Source organism: Cryptococcus neoformans, chromosome 1 (genome assembly GCF_000149385.1).
Source record: "Cryptococcus neoformans var. neoformans B-3501A chromosome 1, whole genome shotgun sequence".
Lineage (NCBI taxonomy): Eukaryota > Fungi > Basidiomycota > Tremellomycetes > Tremellales > Cryptococcaceae > Cryptococcus > Cryptococcus deneoformans.
Genome location: NC_009177.1, coordinates 1,911,116 through 1,937,722, shown reverse-complemented (window position 1 = coordinate 1,937,722; position 26,607 = coordinate 1,911,116). Strand labels below are relative to the sequence as shown.

Sequence of the window (26,607 nt, the reverse complement as noted above, 5' to 3'; positions counted from 1 at the left end):
ATATAAATATAAATATCCTGTTCATTGAGCAATTTCCCAACCCAGCCTCTTGCCAGCCCAAAAAGGCATGACTTCCACACCATCACCCCTGAATGTTCCCTTAACGAAACCTTCATCCTCCTTCGTCCTCCTCAACCTTAACTCCTGTCCCTCCTTGGCAGGCTCCCCATAGAATTTCCTTCCGTGTCCACTGACGAATCCCTCAAGCTTATCCAAAGCACCGAAACTTTCCAAAAGGGTCGCAACTAGCGGGATCAAAATGGGACTGGTGTATACACCGGCAGCACAAGCGCTCACAGCGCCCTTATCAGTTAAAGCAGGGGCCTTACTGGACAAGGGGTGGGGAGCACTATCACTGCCCAAGAAGAACTTCTCGTTCCCGCTCTTGATGGCGTCTTGGAGGGCCTTTCTATCCTTGGGCTCCTTAGCAAGAGGTTTGCAGAAGTGGTGGGGTTGGGGAGCGACCTCATCGATTGTAAGATACAGATGGTGAGCAGTGATTGTACAGGCGACGTTGGAAGGGAGGGAAGCAACAGTCTCGACCGCAGCAGAGGTGGTAGCATGCTCAAGAACGATACGAAGCTTGGGGAAAGCGGTCGCGAGTTTACGGAGATGTTCGAGGAAATGAATCTCAGCATTGAGGATTGAGATGTTCTGTTCTCCTGGTGAGCTTACGTACATCATATTCTCCAAACTGAGTGGTCCTTACCTTGTCAGCATCACTGGGCACTTCTCCGTGCAAGTTCAAGACCATGTCTTCTTCCTCCATAGCCTTAAAGACGGGGTAGTAGACTTCGTAATCTTCGATGCCAGAACTGGAGTTGGTAGTGACTCCTCGAGGGTAAGACTTGACACCTGCATGGTAGTAAAGGATATAAGCACATTTGTTCGAGTGACCATACGCCTCGCACCCACCCTACGCCATCGGCTTAGTCTCAACAGCTTGAGGACTGACCTTTGATGCCCGCTTTAGCAGCTTTGCGGATCTCAGCGGGAGTTACGTCAGGATGCAAATAAAGGGTCATGAGCCACTGAACAGAGGGATCAATCTTCTCAAGCTCGGCCTTGTAGGATAAAACAGCATCGGTGGAAGTGAGAGGTGGGACGAGGTTGGGCTGTTACAGATTACTATGAGTCGTTGTTCATCTATCTACGACAAATCCCTTACCATTACATACGCGGTGCGAACACCTCCCTTACCAACTTGAGGAGTGACGAGCTCACACATCTTTCCTTGTCTCACATGGACATGGAAGCTGAGAAGAGAAGATTGGCGGTGCTCGATACGGAACAAGGCATTACTTACTCAGCAGGAGAAGGAAGAGCGATTTCTTGTAGCATTTTTACGAGATATATCTGTGCTCGAGAAGAAAAAAGGGAAACAAAAAAGAAATGCGTTAATTAAGAAGCCCAAGTCCATCAAGAGCAGAAACAGCGGCAAGAAGATAAAAATCTCGAAAATTAATAATAATTAACAACACTATCCCGCCGGACATGACCGCCAGTGGGTGATCGTCCAATACATAATATAATAATAACTAATCGCGTTTGGTATGTAGCGAACGAAAAAGTCGTTTCGAGCTCCGGGCGTGTTGCTTGTGTGTGGGTGAAACCAGCGAATGGTGTCTCGGAAGACATTCAAGGACGACGGGAAGAGAAGTAGACCTCCACCCTGTTATTATCCATTGATTCCACATGGCGTTATTCAGCGTAAAGTCGTGGAGAAGTCATTGGTAGATTTAAGATAATTATCTGAGTAACAGTGATGGAAGTCTTCTCCTCGACTCGCATCGACATCGACAGAACTCCGTATATGATGAAGATAATCCCTGTTGTATACATGTTACCGACATGACAAAACTATAAATGGGGTCCACTTCAGCCCCATCAAGGCGTACCAGCTTAACTCCAAGTCCTTTCCGTGTTCCATCGCCATCGCCAGGCCTTCGTAATCAATCCCCCTCTCCCTACTTCCCAATCAATGCCACCAACAGGCTCGATTTGCCTAGCGTGCTTCCTTTCGCCCCCCTTATCTGGGCCCCCTCTAAGTTCGCTTTCAATATGATATTTCTCTCCTTCCAATATGCTCTTTACCACTTCCTTGGCGCTTCCTACGCAACCTTCTAGGAGTGGAATTCCAGGGTACACGTACGATCCCGCCAAGTAGACTAAGGCATTCAGAGAGTGAGGTTGGAGAAGGGGTAGTACCTCATGAGGATTTGATAGAGCGAGTGCTCTAACAGAAGTGACGTAAGTAATACGTCTGGCTATGAACCCGACAGGCGCTCACCGCTCTAGCTTGGACACACTGAGGACCCGTTTAGAGTCTATGCTCATCACCGGATTTGTGGTTTGCAAAACAGGCTGACCAACGTAAGCCTTCGGGCAGATTATCTGAGTGGCCATAGTGTAGATTCTGTCCGAAGTGGGTTTAAAGTAAGGCGGAGATGGGGAAGGATGTTTTTCCGGTAAAGAACTAGGTGCTGAAGGGAGATGGAGATTTATGTCTCTCCGATCAGTGAATGGAGGAAGGATGGAAGTGTCCATATGATTGACGATAATGGTTTCCTGACGCAGTCAGGTCGTATTTCTTATTCAATAAAAGCCGTACTCACCCTATATTTGACACTTTGCAACCCCTGGACCATCTTCCCAATCCTTCTCCTTTCCTTTTCTTCCCCCCATTGTTTGAGGTTTTTTTCCAGACTTCGTAAAAGGCATCCTGCCACACTTGCTTGAGTAGCCAACACAACCTTCTCCACCCTAAGGATTTCATCTGCTGTAATTTCCGAATCCCCCACGGATCTCAGCCTGATATTTACTCCGCCTCCCAAAGCATATTCTAACCCAACAACCTCCGTCTTCAGACGCAAGTAGTCTGGACCCTGGTCCTTTACTGGAGCCGCCAACTGTCTCGCGACATCGGCCGATGAGAAGCCGTCTCCCAAATGATAATGAGAAGTGCCCAAAGTAGTATGCACATATTCGAGTAGCAGACGAACAGGCATAGCCCAGACATCAGCTGCTGTCATAGTACCCACGGCCGAAAAGAGTGGTAAGACAAGGGTCCCCATGAAATTCTCGAAAACGTTTCCCAATGGCGTCCAAGGAGATAATCCTATAACCGGTATTCTGATTGGATAGGTCAAGAAGGAGGAGAGATAGGTAGTGAATTGTCGAACTGTTAACGTCGTAGACGAGAGAGGTGGAGGAAGAAGATCATGCCACGCTGCGAAGGACAGGGCAATCAAGAGGAGGTAACATAGCGCTACCCCCAGTAACTTCATCAAGGCTCTGGCAAGCCTGGAAAAACCAGTAAAAGCTTCTGATGGTAGGGAAGGTACTGAGGCACCAGAGGCCCCTGAATGGATGAAATAGGTCGACTGAGAGGATGAAAAAGAGAAGGTGTAATTCACGGGGACGACAGGCAGACCGAGGTGGCTATATAGTGAGAGAAGTTTGGGATAATAGCCTTTTCAATGGTTTGTTCAGTACCATAGATGTATATTAGACAAGATTAAATCAAATACCTCCTTGAAATCCACGCATAGGCACATCGATGATCCACTTTTGTCCTGGTGATTTACCTCTCGTTACATCCGCCGAAGCCTGGTTCATTTCTATTGATTCGGAATGGAAGCCAAGGCTAGATGACTGAGAATCAAGTTAGCTGATGAGCTTCCCCGGGCAAAAAATTGGTGGCGATATTCACTCGCTCTATTAACCAGACTTCAAATCCGTGCCGACGAAGCAGGTATGCTGTCGTCAGGCCAGCTAAGCCAGACCCAATTACTGCCACTTTCATTGATATTGCTGCCAAAATAAGACAAAGATGGATAGACACGTAGGCGAGGTGCTTTTTATGGTCGCTTGAGACGCTGTCTAAGGTTTGTAAACAGAAGAACTTAGCAAATGTGCGGCATGCCCACAAGAGGCCGTCACTGGGACGTTTTGAAAGGGACAGGAAAGCGAGACACTGGACTCCCTTGATACAGAGGGAAGTGTTCGGATATGATTGTTGTAGAGAAGGCGTGTTGAATTTATAATAACCAGACTGAAACGAAGAAATATCCGTCCACTCAATTGACGGCCAGCCAGCAGCCCAATCGTTCGATAATTTATGGTTTTGCTTAAGCTCTCTTAATCCTTGCCAAGCTTCCAGCATCACCACTTCTTCTTACTACGTACGTGCGCGACATTTATTATTATGTTCATGTAAGTATATTCCGTCATGTATATATTTGTCATGCACTAAATACCACTTATTATTCTTTCTTTTGAGAGCAGCATTATATATGGTATACTGAGGAACTCAGAGGCTTTTCCTTTTAAGATTTGCCCTTAATTGTTTATCACAAGGTTCACAGACTTGCGAGCTGAATGAGTGAGGAGAGAAGAGCGAGGAGGGAATAATGGAGGGGAAGATTGTGTGGCTTGTGCTTCCTGCGTGTAAGGAAGAGGAAGCAAGAGGAACAAAGAGGCAAGCTCGAAAGAATAGAATGATTGCATATCATCTCTCGAGTCTTCATCACAAGTTCAGCACGTCAAGGTAGTGCGGCAGAAAGTTTGTCGTAATTAAAAAGTAAATTGACTGCTGAACGCAAAATCCATTGCCTTCCACTCTTCTGCAGTCAACACGGGCGATCAATGATGATGTCTTACAAGCTCATATGGCCCTCAATGAACCTTTTATTTTTATTTTTATAATTTTAATGAGTGAAGAACGAACACTCATCACCATACACTAAGATCCGTGCTTCGCTTTTGCAATGTAATAAGTGGCATTTAATTTTTCTGAATCCTTACCTATTATAACAACATTAAGGTCTAACCAGCTTCCCACCCCAAGAGCGAAGTAATGAGTATGCCAAAACTGTTGGCGAGGTATAAGTAAGGCCACAGCATGAGCCGGAGAGCTATGTCGAATGCCAGCCGCCCCTCAGTCGTAAGCGCTTCAAGGCCCGTCTGTGCATTCAGTATCATGGGCTCAGAACATCTCAATACCTCAGTCATTTGGCGGAAGTATGTTCAACTTCGTATCAGGATTGTTACTATCCGCACTGAAAGCACCCATGAGGTATCAGATGAGAACTTCATCTCCTGCTTTGTCTAATAGGACCATCCGTCCGATTTTATTTCCTCGACCAAAGGTCTTTCTTCTTATGACTGGTTCTCCGGCTGGAATTTAGGGAGCCTCTGTCCTTGGGGGTGGTTGATAGCCATACATAGCAACATGCTCTTCTGTCGAAACACTATCGTTGTCGATATCTGCTGTCCATTGCATGTTGTCGGAGTTTCGTTGTTTCTTCTGGTGGTGGGTGCCGCTGAGCACTTGATTTCCATTTTCATTCTGTTTTTAGGGGCCATGGTGGGGAATTGTTGAGATGGATGATATCTTAGGTAAGAACGTGTCAAGCGTATGTTACGATTAAAAAAATGCACATGCCTTAAACCATGTGTTCTGAAGCCTGAAGAGTCGGACGGCGTCACTTATAACTATAGTTGTGATTTATTTCAGTGTGAATTGAATTCTATAGTAGGCTCGGCACAAGCCCCTCAACGGACATTGGCCGGCCTCGGACGAGGCACGACCCGACCCCGACGGCCGGGCGGGGCTTGTGTCGAGGCGGTAGTCGAACGAGCCTATGTTGAATTGTAGGTTGAGTTGGCAATTAATTTAAAGGAGACCGCGTTCGGAGGCCGTTCCATTTAATTCTGACAAAAATAAAGTTATTTCGAAAGAAATTTCTTTTCATGGTAAATCCGAAGCATGATGAAGTCGGGCTTCTGATAATTCGATTCTACGACTTTTGAGCCACATAATACGATGCAGTTACGACGTCATTACCCCCTCCTGAGGCAATTCTTTTTGGTTCACCAATTCATCATGAATTATCTGCGAAATAACTCGCAATTTGTCTACACCTAAATGTTCGAAAGGTCTTCGCGTAGATTGCAAGCGGCAGAGATTAGAGAACATGAATAGCAGCATGCAATCATGCAGAATGCCATGGAGCAAAGAGCAGAGCGGAGGAGTATTTAATAGCCCTCGGAAACAGTGTTATTATGGACATCATCGATGGCCCGTAAAATGTCTAGTTATGACGTACATGGCTTTTACCTCGGTCATTTTTAAATTTTGGACAGTTTTTGTAATCTGGAATAGCTATGTTACTAGCTGCTATATGGTTTGATCGGTGTTTATTAGTACGAGTAGTACGTACGAGGTGGACACGTAATAATGACACCTCCGTCCTCCGCCGCCATCCGAAGTACGCGACGGCACTTTTTCGGCTATCGAGGCCAAATTGGTTATTTGTTTGTTGGCTTTTGGCTGCTCGGCTCTTATGATCTTAATACTGCGTATTCTCTTCTGTTTTGACATGATCTCTGATTTATTCTTGATTACCGTTTTTGTACAGGTATAGGCTACGGGCAATGTCAGGTACCAACAACAGCAGTGAGCAGCAAGGAGCAAGATCTCTTTTCGCTTCGTTAAAAGATGAACAACAGGACGACCGATGACCCGCCGACGCCGGGCCCTTCTTCTATGCGCCATCCGCAACCGACCTCAAGCTCGGCCATCCGATCCTGCTCTCTCTTCTTCCTTAGTATGTGCTTCTCCCTATCCCTTCTTTCTCATATCGCTCCGTACACTTCAATCGTCTTCAGTCCCTAATCTCTTCCCGATGCGCAACGTCGATCTGCAATCTCCAAGTTACATCTTCTTTTTTTTGGATTTTCAACCTTATTATTTGCCTTCTTATTTACCAACGCCAGGCGTCATCACTATCTTTTTTACATTCTGCAGCTTTCAGTCAAAAGGGAAAAAGATATAGGTCGGATTTCGTAATTCATTCGCGGAAAACTTCCGAATTTGCGATTGACTACATAGTCAATTGATCTGTAGGACAAATTCTTCGAGCATCTACTATTATACAGGCTGAAGCCTCGCGGATCGACAGACTTCTTCAACGTGCCAACTACGACATGAAGATATCTTTAAGTGTGTGGTGGCTTACTGGGCAACCAGGAGGTTCATAACCAAATCTTTTCAGCACGTTTTTTGTCATCAGCTACCTGTCTGCTAAGTTGCCCCCGAGCTAGGGGAAGGAGTCTGAAGTAGCGACAAGTAGCTACGTGAAGTGAAGACAAGTAGCATGAAGTGAGGAGGACAAGTAGCAGTCAAAAACGGTAGAGAGTTGAGGAAGAATAGATGACATCTAAAGTCTATCTATTTGGCCTTTCATTCATACCTTTCCTCATTCGGCCTGTTTCCAACAACGGTCTCCGCCCTACAAAACTACGAACTATGAACATATGTATGTACAACGCACTGGTTCCGCTTCCCTCGTCTCGTGACTTATCTTCCGTGATCCATTTGTCCCATATCCTTACAAAGTGGCATACATGTATTGTCGTTTGTGAACTGGCAGGCACTTTGTAAGTACCTTGTGGATCCGGGCACATCCTCCCTTCACAATGAGAAGACACAGAAGAAGAAGAGTAACTTCCCTTTTGTTCTCTGCATCATAAAGCACTTATTACCTATGTAGAGCTCAACTACGTATTTACTTCAACTTCTTCTATTACGACGTGCCGAGTAGAATTAGAATATCAAGGAAGGAGGTCCGCCCTTGCTGATTTTTCATGGGTGATATTACTGATATATAACATGATCGATGTCTTGAGAAGTAGGAACCCGGATCAACGATGTTACGAGAATTCTTCTTCTGCATTTCACACAAACTCTTGTGAATCACCACTAGGTGGCGGAAGACGTCAGTGGTCAGATGTCGATCGATGATACTACTTGGTTTGTAGCTCTTCTTGGATCTTCTGATCTATCTTTTGATAGGTGAGTAAAACCCATAAAGCACCACATAGCCTCCTTCAAGTACCCTACTACCTATTGTTTGCCTTTTTGCTGTGCCGCCTGCCGGTTTCCACCCTTAATTATTCAACATCCAGGCAATTCCCGACGATTCATCACGAGTGTCTGTTGTCCCTGGTAATAACGTATCGTGCTGCTGTACGAAGTGGATCACCCTGAAACCATTTTTTAAGCCAAAAGAAGCCTATTTTAAGGGCGGCAGAAGATAAAACTGCACTACAAAGCCGCCGAACGATAATATTGTCAATTGTATAAGTATTTCCAATGGAAAATGCATTACTTTCTTCTTGTTGTCTGTTGAGAAGGAGAGGACACTACTTCCAGTACCATCCCAGAAAACTGGAACTGGGGACTTGAGTCTTCTATCGCAGAACATGGAATTCGTATTGACTATCTTTCTGTTGCGTTATACGTGTAGTAAAAAATACCCATGCCGAAAATGGGTCGATCAACAGATCCAAGTAATATCCTATACGAATTGCCTGCCTTCTGTCTTCCTTTTTTCAGCAGGTTACTTACGTCCTTCTTCTTTCTATACGACCCCCTATCTTTCCTCCCTCGTCTCCTCATTGTTGTGACAATAATAATCCTGCTACCAGCTTGTTGGGTGGTAATGTTGTGACATATACATTCCTTTCGCCTGCGGACCTCCTGCTTTTCCTCTCAATGCGTCCGGCGATTCTCTACTTCTCTAGCTCGCAATCGAAGACAGAGGACAGAAGACGGAAGACAGAAGACATGATGTTGATATGACAGCAACAGACAGCTTGATTTCGGCATAATAGGGGACGGACCATCATCCACGGAGACTTGGAATGATACACGTACAATATACCTAAAGACACGGAGCTCTATAGATTATCATCTCCTATGCTAATAATGTATAAGTATTACTACCTGCTTCTACCGCCAGATGTACACTCCGTGGGCTGTAGCCTATGTCAGCGCTTTTTTTAGCAGTACAATAACAACAAACGACGAGGAGGCCCGAAGTTCACGGGGGGATTAAAGCCGCAGACCGCGAATGGCATCATCTCTCTTATCGCGACACTGATCAGTCACAGCAGAACAGCAGAATAACGCCCGCATCTTGCGTTTATCTCAAAGCCCGAAAGTCATATTCTTCTTAGCTTTCTTCTCATTGCAGATCGAACTACCAATGGCCCGTAAAGCACTGCACCACCAACTGATACTAAATGCCAAAATGAGTCCATCACCATTTGCCTGCTGACTCTTGACCGGTGCTTTGAGCCGTGCATTGAGAACCGAGAGCCGAGAACCGCTCACCGAGAACCGAGCACACAGTGGTTGGTAATTGACACTTACGAAGCTATTTTTCGTTCTTCTGCCTGCCAATAATCTGCGTATCTGCGCAAAATGTTTGGCACAAACGCACACACTGCAATCCAACAGAGCACGTGCTGGGCATTGGCTTTCGTTTTCGTGTTCCTTTTCCCATTCCTTGAACAGAGCAGCCTTCGGGTTTGGCGTCTTTGAAGACTGTTGAAGAGATTCGGCGCGTCGGCGAAATAGGGTAATGGACCAGGCGCACATGCGGCAGAAGGGAGGTAGTCACCTAATGAACTCAGGATCGAACAATATTCCATATATGGTGCAGATCGACGGGGATTACTCTTTGGACCCTGATTTGCCCTGCATGCACATCATCTCAGGGACCTCTTACGCGTTCTGCGGACGAGAAAGAAGAGACCGAAAAGAGGGAAAAATTCAGGGGGCCTTCCTTGGTGACGTTGTTTGACTTCGCTCGCTGGTTCAACGAGAGCATCACTCTCACAAAGAACATCCATTCCGTCATAAAAACATCCTCCACCATCCACATTAAAGGCTACATTCCCCTTTTATTTGCATCGTCCCCCAACGCTGTCGTTTGCCGTGTACTTCCCATTATCATAACCTTTTTCCCTACAGACACGCTTAAACGTCAGACGTTGCCCGCCGCCGTACACAGTCACGTTTTACATCGTTCGACCAGCTTCAAGCATATTTTCCTCTTCGTCTTGACACTCTCGCATTGCATATACAGGCCATCGTCAGCTATCTCAAGCAGACAATTCGGATAAAGCGCGATATTGTAAGCATTATCATTCTCTTATTTCTCAATTGCGCCTCAATGGACTCCTTATCTTTGAGTTCGATCTCTTCCCCTCCATAAAATTTGTGCTTCAACGTAGTCTGGTCAGTGTTCGATCACATCAGATGTAGGACCGTTACCTGAACAGACGATGTAGACACGTCTAAGGGACGCATTTTGGGAGCGACGAGTGGGTTCCTCAATCCTCTGCTCCTCGTCCATGATTTTTAGCGTTCCCGGCTTTTCAGCACAAGACCTTCCCTGCCCCCACTATCTGTCATGGCTCTGATTATTTATCATGTCTACTTGGGGAGCTTGAAATCCTTCTGTTTGTTTGGTGGCTGAAAAGAAAATGAGTATGCTGACAAAGTACTGTTTCTACCACATATCGCAGTGGCTATCAGATATTCCCTGCCGTTAGCTAACTTTTTCTCGTAAAAGGGTCGGGCCCCAAACCCCTGACAACGGCATTTCACTTTCAATCGCCTACCCAATTCCCACAGTGTGCTTCTCCATATTGGTTTGCTGCGACGCCACAAACCGCGCTCTTACACTCTTGCGTTGGCTGTCGTTATATCCGAGTTGACCCGGTTTTGATATCTCTCGCCTGGGAGCCCTGTCTAAGTTGGGTTGTAACATTACTCAGATAACACAGCGGGTTGGTCTACGCGTGCTTGTCCCGCCGATTTCAGCACTGCGTTCCATCATATTTCTTCACGCCTCCTTTTCCCGCAAGATCCTTTCCTTCCTTGTTTCAAATGTCACCAAGAACTTCCATTCCTTCAAAAATCCTGGCTACAGGTGTCAAAAATAATGACGGGAATGCAGCTATGGACGAATACGATGGGCGTACCAGAAACGCAAAAGCTCAAAAGAGGCATAGGGAAAAACAGAAGGCGAGAGTAAAAGCCGTAAGTGATCGGTATAACTGTTTAATTATTGTTAACCTGGTTCTCTCTTCCTTCACAGCTCGAGGAGTCTGTTCAGGTACTTACTGCTCAACTGGAAGACGCTCGGAGGCAGCTTGGTCAGCTGCCTTCTGTTGGAACTTCACGCTTTTCTTTGCCGGTCCATTCATCCGAGTTGAGCCAACTACAAGCGGAGAATCGGTATTTGCGTGAGGAAAATGCCGATCAGAGAAGGCAGCTGTATGCGCTGCGTGTGAGCTACGGAGGACCTCCAGATGCCTCTACTACTGCCGACCTTGGCGCTAGTCCTCCTCTTAGGCAAGGCGCTAGTCACAATCGTCCGAGACCTCTGACAAATGTGAGTATGGCCATGAGTTCGATCGATATGCTTGACTGACGATGTTCAAATTGCAGCCGACTCTTTCCACGACTAATAATGATGGTGCAAGCTCAGTGTCTGCCAGCTCTTCTCTCCAGTCGGGCACTGTTGACCAGTACTCTAGGACTCCAGGTGAAGACTCTCACACGCGTGTGATGTCTTCCTCTGTACGTCCGCTCTCAGTGCGTGTCTCGCACTTTCCTTTTCGAACCGTGGAGGTCAAGCTGACCCAGCGCTCTTTAGGCTCCTTCTGCCTCACCTTACCTTCCTTCTTCTGCTTCTTTTGGGGACCTGCGATCTCATTCCCTTTCACACTCCGGAAACATTTCTACTGCGCAGCCAGCTGGATCAGCGGCCAACGCCCCCGCGAGCATGACTCAGATTGAGTCTCGATATCCCGTCCGATACGAATCTTATCCTTACCCTCACAACCCTCCTTCCCATGCCCTGCCACGGCCCCAAGCAACATATGGGGTTGAGCCTCTCAACTACTCACGTGGAAGCCAGGGGAACGACACGATCTGGGGTCAAGAAGTGAGTCTCTTGCCGGTGGCGACTTGTGGTAGATATATTTATAGTTGACCATTAGTTTTCTAGCAGTCCAGTCCTCCATTTATGGGAACGGCATTGAGTTATTCTTCAGTCAACTTTCAAAACAGTCCAAGCATGCAAGCGGCCGATTCTTGGCGTCAAGCGCAACCATAACACTGGTTTGCGTGGGATGCTTATCAACTTCCCGCAATAACGATTCATGAACAATGAGTCCCCGTTCTTCCCCTACCTATCTTCTTTTCGTAGTTTTGGGCAACTTTTTGTGCTGGTCTATCCTCAAGAGGTCACATAGTTTAGTCGCGTTTGCAATAATTGTACTAGTAGTCAGATTGTCGTTTTTTCTACATTTCATTTAATCAGGGCCTTACGACGTTTAACAGGAGTATTATCATAGAGCACAGCAAGAAGGGCTATCATTGTCCTTCTTCAGCAAGATCAAACATCAGGAATCCCATTCCTTCATCACCTTCATGATTATGCATGGTATCCATACATCAGCATCATCTGCTGTCTACATCGCGCTGTGTGCTGCATATGTAATTGAATACTACCGAAGAACAGATACTCTTGGTATTAATGGTTGTTGTATGTCCTGACCGCAAGGGTGGTCATAATAATGGTACTACTAGTAACTGCTATTGGTTGAGCATAAGCGCATAAGTATCTATGCTCTAAGGAGGGGGGGGGGGGGGGGGGGTTCATAGAACGCTATATGTTATTGATATAAGAGGGGGTGAAATAGTTGATATACGAAGCTGATAAGCGGTAAAGTATGCTATTATGTACGTCGTCGTATCTCATAGGGCAATAACGAACGTGACTATTCCATTGGTAGCACCATCACCACTTTTATTTCATTCATATTCAGTTTGTCTTAGCTGTCACTAATTGTCTCGATGATCAAATAAAATAATAAGAACGACATTCAAAGATCCATCCGTTACAGGCATCGCCATCAGTGAAGTTTGTTCGACCACTCATTACTCACTTATAGCCCAGGAAAAAAGGAAGAAGGGTAAATCCGTTACATGCATAAGAAGGCAAAGATTGATCCAACGTCAGCATTTCGGCCGGAGGTCCGCCGGGTTGGTAAACCTGGACAGCTTATTATTTGTATAGTGGTCCAACATAGCCTTTAATAACCTGATGACGCTCTCACTTCGCAGCTCACATAACTTGGGACAACTTTGGCATAAAAAGGAGGGTATTACGGTACACTTACGGTAATGTTTGTTACAAAATCGTGATAGTTGGTGGATAATACGTAGATTGATGAGGAAGGATGCCGCCGCGCCAGTCTTGCATCGACGAAAAGCAATAGCAGTCAGCAGTCAGCAGCCAGTAATTGGGATATGCGTCGGACGATAGCACCGCTCAATCACCGCCACGCATCAGCACACCAATACATCATCACAGACGGCAGGTGTCATCGATCATCTTGTAGCATCCTAAGTGTGATAAAAGAAGATAGACTTTGTTCATTTTAAATTTACTATTCATGTTTTTCTTCGTAATCTTCTTACAAATAAGAGCCATTCAAAAGGGAACACAATATTGTAAGGATCATTAAAAACAAAACGAATCCATTGGTTAAAAGTCACCTTTCCTCCCAACGGCAAACTTCCAATTTCTGGAGGCGTCTGATCTTTTGCAGCATAAGTAAGAGACATCTTCGCTAATTTTAATGAGCTGCTCTCCTTTCAACCTTGTCCGCCCAGTTCTCTCTTCCACTTGTTGACCTCCATATTCTTTTCCAACATACCATGGCCTGAAACGATCAGGATTTTTGAATACCGCATCAATGTGATAAACGTATATCCATTACTGTCTCTTGACACGACACATATTATACACAAAGAAAATATTCATATCGAATTAAAGCAGTCTACGATGCAATTTCTATTCACGACGACCATAAGATGGAAATATAAGACGAACTAACGATTCTCTCGTATTTCTACCGTCTACCCCCCCATTTTTGCGCTTTTATCTCCTCTGCCACTTCAAGAACCTAGCAGCAATCAACAAAACAAGGATATTGAAAACCACATAACAGATGAAGATACCAAAGTCTCTCCACCTGGTTGAGAAACTGATTTCCAAAGGAGTGAAGAAGGCTTGGCCAGTTCGGTACTGGCAGAACTGACAATCGCCGGTAGAGTCAGGGTTATTGATGTAGCCACCAATGGCCTCGGCGAAGGCACCGGCCCATTGCTGACAAGTCTGTCCGGAAGGAGCAGCTTTGAAGCAAGTTAGCAACTATTGTGCAATGCATGAGAGGGACACTCACGGAAAACTTGGTACTCTCCGTCCTTGCAAACGACCTCTTGATCCTGAAGAACTGTGGAGACAAGACCGCTATGGAAAGACATAATCAGCTATAGACAAAAGGGACGAAATCAGTAACTCACCTGATAAGACGGGTGAAAGGGTCGAGGGGCCACATCCATTTTCTCCAAAAGTATGGCAAAGTGGGTGGAGGGGCAGTGACACCACAGAAGATAGAAAAGAGTACGAGCAAGAAGGGATTGCTATCACGAACAATATCAGCATTGGGGCCTAAAATGTTTAAAATGTCCTACTTACAAAAGAGCTGCAATGAGAATGGTGGGTGAAAGAGCAGCTACGGCCTGACCGAGAGTCACAGCATAGACTTCAGTGACCAAGATCATCAAGAAGAAGTAACCAGCTCGAGAAGAGGCGTAAGGGAAGCCGACACCGTAATAGAGCAGAAGGAAGAAAGATACAGCACATCCAAGCGAATAGGCTGCGCGTGTGGTGAGCAAGGCGAAGATTGAAGACGGCACTTGTTTAACTCACGCATCTCAGACAGCAATTGGGTCAAGGCAAATACAGTCGAAGAGTACATCTTTGAACTAGCTTCTCGCTACACATTATTTTAGCCTAAATTGATCATTCACCGAGATGGATGAACTTACGTTGAAAGTCATTCTACTCATAATATACTGAGGTTCGATTTGTGCGAGAATCAAAGCAGGAAGGACAGTTGCAAAGAAGATAGCGAAGACTCGGTACTGCAAAGACTGAACAGAGTTGTCAAGTTGGAGGAAAGTAAGGGTAACAATAAGGCCAATGGCGAGATGGGCGAAAAGACGAGTCCATTGGTAGTCAGCGTTTCTCCAAAGGGCGACATTAGCTATAATACTCATTAGCTAAGTCAAAAATATATTTCAATGGTTGTGAAACCTACTCCTGCGAAGCACAGTCTTGAGTTGAAAGAAGAAGCTGGTGGCTAGATAATTATGTTAGAAGGAATCAAGTGAGATCGCGTGCCATTGAACTGACCATATTCTGTCCTGTTGGATTTCTCCTCAACGGGCTTCGCCAGCGCTTCCGCCTTCAATTCTTGGATTTCGCGTTTGACCTCGGCAAACTCAGGTGAATTCCTCCATTTCTCTCCCCAGTCACTACCAATACGCTTGCGGGAACCAGCTCCAATAGCTTCGAGCATGAACTCGGCAGGGTTGGCGTCATGTGGAACCTTGGCGCCATTTCGCTCAAGGTAGTCAATCAAGACCTTGGAATCAGGTCCAATATCACCGAAGTAAACGCATTCACCACCTAAAAGAGGTCAGATCAACAAACTTTGATTGGAAAATGATACCTACCTCGCTGAAGGAGCAAAAGCCTGTCAAAAGACTGGAAGAGCAAAGCATTAGGCTGGTGGATTGTACACAAAATCTTTTGGCCGGCGGCACAGAGCTTCTTAAGGAATCGGACAATGTTGTACGCGCTCTGTCCATCGAGACCAGAGGTGGGTTCATCTAAAAACAGGAGCAACTCAGGCTTGGCAGCAAGTTCCACACCGATAGTGACTCGCTTGCGTGCTACACGGGGTCAGCTTCTGTGCAATGCTTATAGACATCGGCTAGTCACCTTCAACAGAGAGACCGTAGCCCGGGAAACCAATCATCGCATCAGCCAACTCCTGGAGTTCAAGAAGTTCAATAATGTCCTCCACATAATCATCCTTCTCTTGTTTCGGAACGTGTTGAGGTTGACGAAGATAGGCAGAGTACCGGAGGGCTTCTCGAACGGTTGTAGTCCATTCGTGAGTGTCTTGCTGTTCAGCGTAGCCACAACCTCGTTGGAAACCTTTACGCCTGTCAGAATTCTACCAGCTGGTTGTGAGTAAAATCACTTACCGGTGCCAATCGGCCGACCATTCATCAAGACGTCACCTTCGATCACACCAATGTTCTTCCTGGAAGCAAGAACATCGAGCAAAGTAGTTTTACCAGCACCAGAGGCACCCATGAGGGCAGTAAGGGACCCAGGCTTGACGTAACCATAAATGTCGTTCAGGAGTTGACGATGACCACCAGGAACAGGTACAGTGTAATTCTGGTAGTCCTGGTCAGCTTCATCTCAACTGAGAACAATGTATACTCACCAAACCTTCCCATGTAAAGGGCTCGGGGCGCATCTTCAACTCGGAAAGATCCTGCTCGAGTTCACCAGCTCGGAAAGCCTCGAGACGCTCGGCAAGACGCTCATTCTTTGCCTTGAGATCTTTGTCCTCCTTCTTGTACACATTGATTGAGAAGTGTTTGGCCTGAGAGATAAAGGTCAATGAACATAATCAAAAAGGAAGTGGAAGGTAGAACATACACCTTGTTCGAGAACTTCAATGAACAACATCTGCATGAACATGAAGAACGCAAAGAAACCGAGCAGAATACCGAACTATCGCACGGATGTTAGCAATCAAATTATCCTTATATCTCATGTCCGACGTACATTTCGCCAAATGTGAGCTTTGTAATAGCTATAACCGGTAGCCATGTAGTCGGAACCGCTGACATTGGGATCACCTGGGGTACTACCGAAGATAGAACACATCTGATTGGGACCCAAGGTGTCACTGATAAATGGTTCAGCGAGACACTTCAATGCTTATTTATTGACCTACGGATAGCCAGTAATTCCCGCTTCCGGAATATTACGAGGAATGGTGTAGCTCGAGTCACAAGTAAGCTACAGAAAAGTGAGCGATTTTCTCGTGATAATTCAAAAATGACTAACGTTGATCCTAGAGAATTCATTGGCAAAGATAGCTCTGAGTGATAATTAGTTGTGGCTAGCTGTCATTGGTAGAAAGTATTCGCCTAGACTTACTCGTATCCGTAAGACAGAGGGTTCAGATCTATGAGCTGTTTTAGATTACGCTTCACTGTTGTCTGCCAAATTTGACTCACAGAAAATCCAAAACAACCATCTCTTCATTCGTTGAACTGGGATCTGTAACCGGAAATCAGCGAAAGCCTAGCGGAGTCGGAATAGGTACACCTACCATATAACCTGTGTAGGTAACCATAAAGGAGATGAGGACAGAAGCTAGACGTGCAGCGACATTGTAATCGGAGGTAGCCACACCCAAAGTACGGAAGAATGCAGCTAAAGTAAATGATCAATACCAAAAGTGATTATTTGTAGGTTAAAGAAACCTACACATAACCATGAATGTAAGGAAGACGAAGAGGAAGAACATAAAGAATGCGCCACCAGACGAGTACAAACCACCCCTGCACATGGCGAGTTAGTCATAGACCCCTAGTTCCGTAAGTTATGAATACGTACATGAAATACAAAACGATAGAGAAGAGAAAAATGACCGACGCGTTATAGGGCACATCGGCCAAGACGGCAGCGAGGGCCTACATGGTACAATTAGTTACCAGATTTGTAGAGTTCTCAGAGCAGGACTCACAAAGGCAGCAGGTCGGTAGAATCGGTATTCGTTTTGACGGTACAAGACTGATCGACCCAACATTTGACTGGGCAATTCAGAGAAGGAGGTGAGAGCATCTTCGTACATCATTAGCAAAAAAAGGCTTGCGCAAATGCCATACTTACTGAACAAGAGACCCAAGAAGAGAAGACCACCACGGGTGAAGGCACCTGAAGCAGTTTCGGGAAGACGGAAGTAAACAGAGCCGACGATAAGAGCAATGATCTATTAGAGGCCATCAGATATGGTTGCGTTATTTATGACTGGCGACACTTACAATAGCAGTGGCATAACCGGTCTATCAATGGGAACAGATCAAGGTTAGTCCTAAACGGCCATAGCGGAAATATTGATATTGCTTACGGAGATACCAAAATGGTCTTGGAACTTGAGACGAAGCTGGATAACGACAGTCAGCTATCTTTGATTTTTCTTTGGTAAACAGAGATACAACCCACTTGACGTTTGAAGATGATAAAGACCTGTTGTAAAAAGGAGACGGTGTAAGGGGACTTTTTACTGACTCCCTTGTGCTTCTGTTCGAGCACAGCCTGCCTGAAATCTTCCCTGGCGGTGGCATCCTCGGCCATGAGCTGCTTGTATTCCTCACGCTCTCTGGTCATACGGGCACAGACCTCAGACTCTTTATAAGCTTTATCCATTTCCTCCGGGGTAGCAGGTACATTCGTTTCGTCCCTCCCGTCAGCGAAACGTCTTTCGTTGACGTCAGTACAGCCCGACAGGTAGTCAGCAGTTGTTTGACGGGGCAAATCCCTGTAACCAAGGCCAATCATGTACTGACGAGCCTCCTTAGCTGGACCGAAGTAGGCAACGTGACCTTCGTTGAGGACAAGAACCTTGTCGAATTGGTCGTAAATACCTTCACCGGCCTGATAGAGAGAGACAAAGGTGGTCTGACCCATGATGTCAGTAAGAAGTCGAAGAGACTTGGCGTAGTCGAGAGCTGTAGAAGCATCCAGACCTCGGGTGGAGTTATCCCACGAGCAGACAGTGGCACCAGAGCAGAACATTTCGGCGATGGAGACACGCTTTCGTTCACCACCAGAAACACCTCGAACGTAGGCATTGCCGACCTGTATACTACATCAGTTTTCCCGTAAAGTAACAATTGGAAGATGCTCACAATAGTGTTAGCGGTGTGTTTGATGTTCAACATGGAAAGGAGGAGATCAAGCATGTCATCTTGGAATTGCTTGGCAGAAACACCGGGGATTTTCTTCTTGGGAGTCTTTGTGGCAAGGGCAAATCGAATGGTCTGAGCAACCGTGAGGGTAGGAAGGTGGTCGTCATCTTCTTGATTGTACACAACTTCACTGTTAAATTCGAATCAGCAGTATCCCCCCAAACAAAGGAGGGGTCGTTGACCTACCCGGCATAGCGCTTGCGCATCTCCTTCCACCCGACACCGGCGTACTCGACGTTACCCTTGATCTCCATGTAACCCGCTCTCTGATTAGTGATAGTTTTCAAGAAGGTAGTACAACCAGCTTCAGGCCGACCCAGGACAAGACACATCTCTCCAGGCTTGAGAAGACCGGAACTAGGATGCAGGATAGCTTTGGGTTTGGGCGCAAAGGGATTTACGCCAAAAATGCTAAGGATTTTGAAAGCGGGCATCATAAATTGCTCAATGATGGCGGATGAGAAATTTCGAATATTGATCCTCATACCACCGGCACCGATAACCTCTAGGTCTTCCCAAATCACACCGACTGCCTTGCGCTTGATACCTGCCTCGTCCTGATTCTCCCTGCCAGAACGAAGGACGTCAACCAAATTGAACTCGCCCTCACCTTCCTTAGCCTTTTCGGCATCATCTTGGGTGAGACGGGAGACGACACGATCCTTGCGAGAGAAGCTGGATCTGACGGAATGACGGGTGGTGGGGCGATGGAGCTCGTGTTGGGATTGCTGGGAAAGAGTAGAGTACCTGCGCTCCAGGGCAGCGAATTCTTCCTTTCCGCGATGGATAGAGACGTGGTGGGGTTCGAGTTCGGTGACGATATCTTCGCTAGAGTCAGCAGCAAGACGTTTTTGCTTGCCATCGGCAGCCGCGTCGATGACCTCAGCTTTTTCGGACTCCACCGCCTTATCGTTTTCTTCGTCAGCGAGTGTATTGCCAGCCGATGATCGGTGTTCGTCATGCTGAGTAGCAGAAGATGCAGGACCAGAAGTGACTTGCGAGTTCGCCAGACCCGACGGATTCTGAGTGGTGGCCGTGATGGGCGCACCGAGATTGTTAAGCTCCGCTGGAACGCCCGTAGCGGACATTTTTGCAGTGGGGGGGGTAGAGATACTACTATAGTGGGTTGACTCAGTCTATATAGAGTCTCAATATATTGTATGGTGGGGCGGGACGAATATAGGGGACGAAATAAGGGGCCGGTTAAAGAAAGAGAGAGAAAGGGAAGGAGGAGACGGGGAAAAGAATTTGTGTGGCCGGGGGTCCTGGGCTTTAAATTCTTTCGCTGAGACGCGTGGTGGTGTGTGCGGGACCGACGGGCATGCGGCTGTTAGGTTCGGTCTCGTTCGAGTTATAAACATTGCTTCGGCGACCGTATGCATAGCCTTATTCTTATCTGCATCATTGTTGGTGTGGAGATAGGGGTGAAGTTGCGGATTATGCACATCGACCCCGGCCTTTGAAGGACTCGGCTAAAACTTGCAACGTACTCCTTATTGGCTCTATATGCGCGGCCAAAACATACTTGTCCGGCGTTCTGGATGTCCCGATATATAAGAGGGTAATGAGTGCCCCTCTTCTACTACTACAAAGGAAGGCAAAAGGTGTCATCACCACCATAACCACCATGCCTGGCACAAATGGACCCATGTCTTCTCTCCTGTGTTGTCCGTTGTACCATGGTAGTATGTGACGAGGCAGTAACATCCGGCAGTATGTGACGAGGCAGTAAGCATCCGGCATTCTATCTTACGATGCTAGAAAGTCGAAAGAGGGAAGAAGGCATGCAGGGCAATGAAGAACCGAGGACGGACACGGAAAAGGCTGAAGGAAAAACTTGCTTGATCAGGACGAGACAAGGCCGAACGCCAAGGGCTAGCGAAAAAACGGGCGCGCAGTATCTCCGCATCATTACTGTTGCCGTTTGCTAATAATCAAGGCTAATTAGAAATAGCTTTTGCCCTTTACGCTTTAAAAAATGCTTGATTCCTATCTGTTTGTCGCCGGCTGTCGGCTGTCGGCTGCCACTCTTTAAGTCGATGTTGAATAATCAAAAATTAGAAATTATTTATAATTATTAATCACGAGTCGACAGCTGTAGGTGGCGACCGTGTAGGCTCTAAAAAGCTCGGATCCGACAATTCCCTGCGTTAAGGAGCCGACGGCTATTACTCCGGTCCTCGTCTCCAAGAAATCCGGAGTACTTCCGTTCAGCGGGGTAGGGTTTTATAAATGGAACAGTCTCAGTCTTTTCCTCTGCAACCGCGGTTGATCCGCAAAAGACTTCTCAGGGGTTTCGGATAAATAATTCAATTGCACCGTGTTAATTTTGAGAATTATGTTCAGCTTTGGGTGTTTTGTTAATGAGAATGGGCGTGTTCGTCCAAGTGTACGGTATTATGATGATGCATTTTGCATATGTACGGTGGCTCATTTGGTCCTTGACTTCTTGTTATCCCTCAGCGATGTTGAAATCTGGGTCCGACAGAAGATGAGTGCCATGTTTCCTCTTCTGCGGAGTGCGCGTGATTGTTGTGCTGTCTGGCTCACGCACAAACTGGACATCGGCAGCCGTTGTGAGGTGTCTATGCATGCATGAAGAAAATAGAGAAACTACAAGTTTCACCGGCATTGGGCGGTACAGAGACGACCCTGCCTATGGTGTTGAAATTTCTGGTGCGGAAGAGCCATTGACGGGTTTCCTGGTCTTATTACCACATCAGTCGAGGAAGCTCGAGATACGTTGTGCGTCGAAGCCTGTCTGGGAATCGTTCACAGACTTTGAAGAACTCTGTGAGCTGAGGGCGGCTGTATCTGTCGTCTTGTAACATGTGCCGAAGGTTCGCGTTTGCATTGAAAACTATGCTTTGGCGATTCGGCAAATGGACCTGCAAACGCTCAACAGAGGGGGAGTGATCATGGGTTTTGAATTGAAAAAGTCTGAAACAGGCTATTGAAGGATCGTTTCAGTGTCTGCCGTAGAAAAGTAACATGTTACAGCTTTCCTACCTTCAGTTGCACAGATGTACCTTGAATCCTCGTAGTTCCGTATCTCGTTCTGCGTCTGCTCTGTCCTCGCTCGGCCTTGGGATGATTGATTTTGGACAGTGTCACTACCGTCGTTTTCGCAAATGCCTGTCAAAGCTCGATCACTTCCCTTGTAGATGTACTTGTAGAGATACTTGACCGCCGTGATGGATGTGCATACTTTGACATTGACATGGCATTTATAGCGTTCAAGCAAGTACGGGTTGTAGGGGACGACATCTCTGTTCGTGAACGTGTAGTCAATGCCGTCTACCTTCTTTGTCCAAGTGAAGCCACCTTCTCTACGACGATAAGTAGGGTAAGAGTCGTCATCAAGAAGTGTATTGGAGCTGAAGGCTTTAGGATAACTTTTTGAGCAATGAGATTTGCCCGTATTGTTGTCTTTTACCATGCAAGACGCATTTGGGCGTTGAGAGCCGCATGGCGAATGAAGCATGAAAGAGGTGACACAATTGTGGAGTGAGGGATGCTCCTCAAGGTCCGGAATCTCTGCGCAAACGATGCTGTCGATACTTCTCGTTGTACGTGGTTTGTTTTGTTCCAGGAGGATCAGAAGAATATGAGCATGAGGGAGACCACGTTTCTGGTATTCGACAGTGTACATATAGGCGATAACCTTTAGTAGCCGTTAGCAGTTCATCATGATAGTCTTTTAAGGCAACGAACTGACTTTACCGAAGACGTCCTTTTAGAGAATGTCTTTGAGAAGGGCATCAAGCTTAAGACGGAATACCCTAGCGGTGAGATCTGGCCTGTCTTCAGCCTTCTGACCTTCCTTCAGCTCTAGAACGATCTCCTCCCAATAACCGTTGCAAGTGAAAGTGAGGAAAATGTCAGGCTTTCCGCAAAGCCTGACTACCGCCATGACATCCTGATAAAGTGCGAAGAAGGAGCGGGGACCATTTAGGAAGGAAGACGGTAGAATAATTCGAGTCCCGTTTTCATAAACGCGCAGCCCTTGTTCAGCACTGTCGGCTACGCCTTGCCAAACTTCTCTGCGGTAGTTGTCCTGGTTCTTTTCATGGAACCGGAGGCGGCTAGATCAACTTGAGCCCAAGCGTCTACTACCAGCTCTCGGAAGAGAGGTCCACAATGAAGAGCAGTGTTGAAACTGTCTTGCCCGGTCAAAAAGACCGAAAGCGTAAAACTGCTCCGTGGAAACTAATTTTGTACCGTTCTTATCTCGTCCCGAAGCGAACATTAGCAGGGCGGAGCTAAGTTCTGTAAATGGGCGATGTATACTTACGTCCTTCAGCGAGATGGATGTCGGGATACCGTCCATGTTCCCCGTGGTGGTAAATCAGTGTGAAATGAAGGTAAGAAGTGGGGGTTTTTCTCGCTGATAGTGACACTGAAGTTCCTTAGTACCACGGGTTTCCACTATGATCTCGCGACCACTACCGGGCTCGTTTTCAGAGCTTGCATATATAGCGGCAATTTCACCCATTGTAGGACGATTGTATCGATGACGATCGTGTTGTCCCCGGTCTGGAGGCGTAAGCGCAGATTCGCCTACATCATTGAAACGTTGGTTCATGTTTTTATGAACAAATCACGACACGAATGTTCCCACCCTGTTATTTATAAATAATCATTTTCAACTATTTATTTAGTTATTAAATTTTAATTAAACTTATGTAAGATGTAAGAAGACCCGAGAATCCCAACTACAGCGCGCGATACAGATTTTCCAGGAGAAATGAAGATTGTTCCCCGAAAGTTCTAAAGCATGGCCTGGAGGATTTGGGTAACAATTTTCGAAAGGCAGATTTTCGACTGAAAAATGAGTGTCGTGCACTGTACAGCTAAAACGTCCTCTCCTCATTCCCAACGGCTCAAGGCCATCTTTTGTAGTTCTCTGATCCTTTGCAGTACCAGAGACATCCTCCCTACAAGCTGCTCTCTTACTATCTTTGTCACCCCCTTCGTCCAACGGCTGACTTCCTCTTTGGTTTTCATTGTCCCTCGTCAGAAAAGAGAAGAAGGAAATGAAAAAAGAACCGGCCGGCGTCAATCGCCGCCTGCTGCCTCCACACGATGCCGTAATTAAGGAGGAGACAGAAGAAAGAAGAAATAAAGAAGACCCATCGGATTTGGCCGTGTCTTTTTTCGGTCTTCTGCGATTCATCCATCGCATGGGTTCGATTCAGATGAGTGGAAATGTGACGACCCTATAACTGCATCATTTCCTGGACTGCTGTAGGGCAATAATTTTTTCCTGCAACTGAATCGGCTGCTGCCAGCATATAGAAATCGAACCATAAAAACACATACCAGCCTGTCGTATGGCGGTGGATAACATGAAGACAGCCAGCAGCTCTAGCTCGACACCCATGGAGCTATCGACACCATCAGTCACCTTGACACACGATAGGATGGAGGAACAAAATAGCTCATCCGAAACTCTTGGTCCTGATTCTAGCCCCTCAATATCATGTTCAAATATGGAAGAAATTGCATTGGACAAGAAGAATCTTCGTGGAAAACCACCGGATAAAGAAGGAGATGGCAGTTGTGCGAAGTTTTTGGTGGATACTCCGCAAAGCGACAAAGAAGGGGTTTCAGAAGTCGAGACGATTGATGGAAGACCAAAAGATGTATATGATCGCTTTTCCAAGAGACAGAAGAACGTTATCGTTGCGGTTATATCATACTCCGCTTTCATTGCTCGTAAGTTCCATTCCACTGTATGTCAAAGATTCCCCATAGGCTCTGACTCTACCATGCTACAGCCATGACCTCATCTATCTTCCTTCCTTCAATACCGACGATGGCTGTCGACCTACATTCCTCAGCTGAGGTCATCAACTATACTGTCGCGATATTTTTGGTCACTATCGGTGTTGCCAGTGTCTTTTGGTCTCCTTACTCTGGATTTTACGGACGAAGACCGGTGTATCTGGCTAGTATGCCGATCATGGTAATAGCTAGCATAGGAGTCGCTCAATCGAAGAACATCGGGGCTATCATTGGCACCCGTATCTTGCAGGGTATAGGTAAACCAACCAACTTGCCTAATAGCGTCTCAGCTAACCAAACAATGATCACAGGAAGCTCCTGTGTGCTCAGTGTAGGGGCGGGAACCATTGGAGATATCTTCAGACCTACTGAAAGAAGTCGAGGTATGGCGACTTACTATATGGGGTATGTTTGATCTCCACACGAGTCCTAGATCATCGGCTTACATTATCACCACTAGTGTCCTTATCGGGCCTGCCTTGAGTCCAATACTAGGCGGGATCTTTACCGAGTATACTTCACAAACTTGGCGTAGTGCCCAATACTTTCTGGCTGGGTGTGGTGCGTTATCGGTTGTCCTCACCTTTTTCTTTCTGCCTGAGACATTCCACCCGCCTACCGTGCACGAGCGTCTGAAAAAGGAGAGAGGGAAGAAGTTTGTGATGTATTGGGTGAATCCTTTCAGGTCAGTGATGCTGTTGAGATGGCCAAACATAGCGATGGCTGTGAGTTGATCCTTTTCTCCTTTCCAGTAGAACGGAAGCTGAACAAAAGGATAGTGTTTTATCTCAAGTTGCGTAATGCTTGATACCTACTGTGTCATTGTTCCACTCTCTGCTGTTTTCGTAAGAATATCCTCTAAATCTTCTCATGCTTGTTCTTACTCCTCTGTAGAAAGATAGATATAACATCCACAACACTGCTATTGCAGGTTGCTTATTCCTCGTGAATGGTGCAGGTAACATCATCTCGAGTAGGATTGCCGGACGTAAGTATCACAATCTTAATCATCTACATGATTATTTATGGCTTTGCAGCATATGCCGACCGCATTGTGAAGAAGTACATGGGAAAACGAGGATACAGAAGGCCAGAGGACAGACTGAAGGCTAGCTTCTGGGGCACTCTGATTCTGATGCCAATATCGGTCTTGATATACGGGTGGTTGCTGAAGTTTGGGTGTGTCCTTATGATTCTGACTGCAAGTCCAGGACTAATAAGCGCATAACAGCAAAGGAGGAATGGCTCCACCTTTAATCATGGTGTTCCTCAACGGCATCTCTTTAATGCTCTGCCTTACGCCTCTCAATACTTAGTGGGTCCATCACGTGATTGGCTGGGTTGACTGCTCATATGTGTGAACAGTTTGGTAGACTGTATGCAGTCGCGAAGTGCTGAGGTCGTGGCTATAAACAATTGTAAATCGCCTGAACCTCCTGTATGTTGTAGATGGACGTCATCTGATCCCTCGTAGGTATTCGATACATCTTTTCGGCGGCCGCCTCTGCTTTCGTCCTTCCACTAGCCAACGCGATCGGTTGGGGCTGGACCATGACAATGTGCGCTTTCGTTAGCGTAAGTCATAATATCTGTTCTGTGGCTCCAAGGAAATCGCTGAAAACCGCTCAGTGGCTGGCAGCCGGATCATTGTTTATTCTGTGTCGTTACGGAGAACGCTGGCGGGAAGCCGCAAATATCCGTTATGGCATCACCGAAGTCGAAGCTCAAGAAGAGCGCGTTGACGGGGGCAAAGATGAAGAAGCTGCTGTTGTTGAGAATAATACAATCGAAGACAGGAGGGCCTCCGATGGATACGGGGAATACCTTGAAGGACCGGTACCGATGGAGAAAAACTTTTCTAGGACAAAGTCAAGAACAAAGACCGTGGATAGGCAAATTAGTAGAAAAGAGGGCGAATTGCCTCTTGTGGAAGAAGTGTTGAAGAGACAAGTGTCTTTTTCTGGCCCTTCAATCCATGGCGGGGGTTAATTTTATGCTGATTCTTTTGACGAAGGAATTATTGGGCAAGAATCAAAGAG

General features: G+C 46.4%; 6 protein-coding genes across 6 annotated transcripts; 2 read left to right on the top strand and 4 right to left on the bottom strand.

Annotated features, from left to right (window-relative positions):
* Positions 1-21: 21 nt before the first annotated feature.
* CNBA6930 (hypothetical protein) lies at positions 22-1,341 on the bottom strand (the record flags this gene model as incomplete). The annotated part of the gene is made up of 5 exons (XM_772478.1): positions 22-654; positions 710-855; positions 956-1,115; positions 1,169-1,256; positions 1,307-1,341. 5 exons carry the CDS (start codon positions 1,339-1,341, stop codon positions 22-24), a joined length of 1,062 nt encoding a protein of 353 aa, XP_777571.1.
* A 561-nt stretch (positions 1,342-1,902) lies between these two features.
* CNBA6920 (hypothetical protein) lies at positions 1,903-3,805 on the bottom strand (the record flags this gene model as incomplete). The annotated part of the gene is made up of 5 exons (XM_772477.1): positions 1,903-2,236; positions 2,291-2,568; positions 2,616-3,472; positions 3,531-3,654; positions 3,713-3,805. 5 exons carry the CDS (start codon positions 3,803-3,805, stop codon positions 1,903-1,905), a joined length of 1,686 nt encoding a protein of 561 aa, XP_777570.1.
* A 6,939-nt stretch (positions 3,806-10,744) lies between these two features.
* On the top strand, positions 10,745-11,978 carry CNBA6910 (hypothetical protein; the record flags this gene model as incomplete). Its single annotated transcript, XM_772476.1, has 6 exons — positions 10,745-10,897; positions 10,956-11,252; positions 11,309-11,349; positions 11,398-11,455; positions 11,517-11,807; positions 11,874-11,978. The coding sequence occupies 6 exons, from the start codon at positions 10,745-10,747 to the stop codon at positions 11,976-11,978; spliced, it is 945 nt and encodes a 314-aa protein (XP_777569.1).
* A 1,833-nt stretch (positions 11,979-13,811) lies between these two features.
* Positions 13,812-19,869, bottom strand: CNBA6900 (hypothetical protein; the record flags this gene model as incomplete). The annotated part of the gene is made up of 28 exons (XM_772475.1): positions 13,812-14,065; positions 14,116-14,183; positions 14,237-14,356; positions 14,412-14,592; positions 14,646-14,712; positions 14,765-14,982; positions 15,037-15,078; positions 15,132-15,407; positions 15,455-15,673; positions 15,723-15,941; positions 15,992-16,190; positions 16,240-16,401; positions 16,458-16,532; positions 16,587-16,710; positions 16,759-16,823; positions 16,872-16,905; positions 16,965-16,992; positions 17,045-17,087; positions 17,140-17,243; positions 17,298-17,371; positions 17,427-17,503; positions 17,557-17,654; positions 17,703-17,802; positions 17,855-17,875; positions 17,941-17,976; positions 18,036-18,671; positions 18,722-18,911; positions 18,968-19,869. The coding sequence occupies 28 exons, from the start codon at positions 19,867-19,869 to the stop codon at positions 13,812-13,814; spliced, it is 4,632 nt and encodes a 1,543-aa protein (XP_777568.1).
* Positions 19,870-21,492: 1,623 nt separating this feature from the next.
* On the bottom strand, positions 21,493-22,694 carry CNBA6890 (hypothetical protein; the record flags this gene model as incomplete). Its single annotated transcript, XM_772474.1, has 3 exons — positions 21,493-21,731; positions 21,791-22,445; positions 22,563-22,694. 3 exons carry the CDS (start codon positions 22,692-22,694, stop codon positions 21,493-21,495), a joined length of 1,026 nt encoding a protein of 341 aa, XP_777567.1.
* Positions 22,695-24,129: 1,435 nt separating this feature from the next.
* Positions 24,130-26,557, top strand: CNBA6880 (hypothetical protein; the record flags this gene model as incomplete). Its single annotated transcript, XM_772473.1, has 11 exons — positions 24,130-24,499; positions 24,562-24,825; positions 24,880-24,973; positions 25,029-25,293; positions 25,348-25,413; positions 25,463-25,556; positions 25,606-25,747; positions 25,800-25,883; positions 25,934-25,986; positions 26,043-26,143; positions 26,198-26,557. 11 exons carry the CDS (start codon positions 24,130-24,132, stop codon positions 26,555-26,557), a joined length of 1,893 nt encoding a protein of 630 aa, XP_777566.1.
* Between the last annotated feature and the right edge of the window lie 50 nt (positions 26,558-26,607).